Source organism: Atta colombica, unplaced genomic scaffold, assembly GCF_001594045.1.
Source record: "Atta colombica isolate Treedump-2 unplaced genomic scaffold, Acol1.0 scaffold181, whole genome shotgun sequence".
Classification (NCBI taxonomy): Eukaryota; Metazoa; Arthropoda; class Insecta; order Hymenoptera; family Formicidae; genus Atta; species Atta colombica.
The window spans coordinates 302,874-304,756 of record NW_017259273.1 but is presented as its reverse complement, the minus strand read 5'-3'; the positions used below and the strand labels follow the sequence as shown (position 1 = coordinate 304,756).

The window sequence follows — 1,883 nt, the reverse complement described above, 5'->3', positions numbered from 1 at the left end:
TATATATATATATATATATACCTATATACAGGGTGTCCTGAATTTAAATAGTCGAACTTCGAAAGCGTTTAAGGAATCGATAAACTAAGAAAAAATCTAGAGATATGCTTAATTTTAATTCGTTTTGGAGAAAATTGCAAAGACAAAATTTAATTTTCGGAATATTATTGTTTTCGTGTATGACTTCAGCGATAATGCTTCAGAAGCAGAGCGAGAATATAGTCGAAGAGCTTCAGATAGAAGAATGCCGGATTGGCGAATCATTTGCATTGACCAGATCAGTGTTTGGCTGCAATATGAGCTGTTCATACAAGATGCAATGCATGCATTTCTGCAAGTAGGCCATTTTAAATAATTTTAAATAATATTTGCATTAAGCAAGTGATAACTTGAATAAACAAGTGTGAATGAATAAGTAATAAGTACAAAAATAAAAACTACGTTTTGTCTTTTTTTGCAATTTTCCCCAAAACAAAATAAAAACGAGGATATTTCTAAAAGACCTTTTTATCTTAGTATATAGATCTCCTACGTGCTCCCGAAGTTTGGTCATTTAAATTCAAGACTACTACACTATATCTAAAATATACATATGTACTATTGTATATACAGGGTATCCCATTTAATTCGTCTGAAATCTCGCTTAGTTTTTATGATAGGAAAAAAATGTTTCAGATGAAAGTGGAATGGTTTTAAAAGATATTTTGGTCATATCGTTTTTCTTCTAGAAGGCGCCAAAAAGATATAAGTCATATTTTTTTTAATGGAATTGTATAATTTTTTTACACAATATGATTCCTCTAATTATTTTACATATAAAAGTATTAAGATAGAGATATAAAAAACCAATAGTTTACAAGATATTTTTACTTTATTTTGTTACATATTGATATAAAATATTAAATATCTCGTAAACCATTAATTTTTTGACAATTGTATCTTAATACTTTTATGAATAGAATAATGAGATGAAATCAGTTAGTGGAAAAAAAACACATAATTGCTTATTTAAAAAATTATCTTCGCATACATATATTTTTTAAAGCAACTATGTATTTTCTTTCCATCAATTGATTCATCTCATTATTCTGTTTATAAAAGTATTAAAGTATGATTACAAAGTATTAAAGTATTAAAGTATGATTATAAAGTATTATTACAAAATTAATAGTTTACGAATCATTTCATGTCAATATATGCCAGAATAAAGTATAAGATATATCTCGTAAACTATTGTTTTTTTATATCTCTATCTTAATGTTTTTATATGCAGAATAATTAGAGGAGTCACATTGTGTAAAAAAAAAATTTATACAATTCTATTTATAAAAATGGAGATGATCTTCATATCTTTTTGATTTAGAAAAAAGACTACATACATCCTTCTTGAAACTGTTCCACTTTCATCTGAAACATTTTTTTCTATAAAAACAAAGCGAGATATTTCTCATGCTCGAATTAGGTGGAATACCTTGTATACACATGCACGCACACACACACACACACACACACACACGCGCGCGCGCGCGCGCGCGCGCGCGCACACAAATACAAATTAATATCCTGCAAATAAAATCAACTAGATTAATAGAGGCCATTTGAATCAAAGAAATTTATGATTTCTGATTTTAACGATCAGAATACTTTTGAAAATTTTATCACACGTTCAAAATAATTTCAAACTAAATAAGTCCTGTATTTACGAAAATACATACTACAAATGGCTAAGAGTGAAAAGACGAAAACAACGCCGAACCACAGCATTATGTTGAATATGACAGGATAGTCTTCCGTGTACGTTTTCGCACGTCCAGAAAATTCAGGCTGAAACAGAAAAATCGTTGTAACAGAGAGATAAACACAATTTTCGAAAACCTACGAAA

General features: G+C 28.6%; 1 protein-coding gene across 3 annotated transcripts in view; it reads right to left on the bottom strand.

Moving 5' to 3' along the window:
* LOC108686444 (renin receptor) overlaps positions 1 to 1,883 on the bottom strand; it is an 11,316-nt gene that overhangs the window by 928 nt on the left and 8,505 nt on the right. For all 3 annotated transcript variants that reach the window (XM_018191756.1, XM_018191755.1, XM_018191758.1), the window contains one exon: positions 1,716 to 1,824. In XM_018191756.1, coding sequence (XP_018047245.1) covers positions 1,716 to 1,824 — 109 coding nt within the window. The remainder of the gene's footprint in view (positions 1 to 1,715; positions 1,825 to 1,883) is intronic.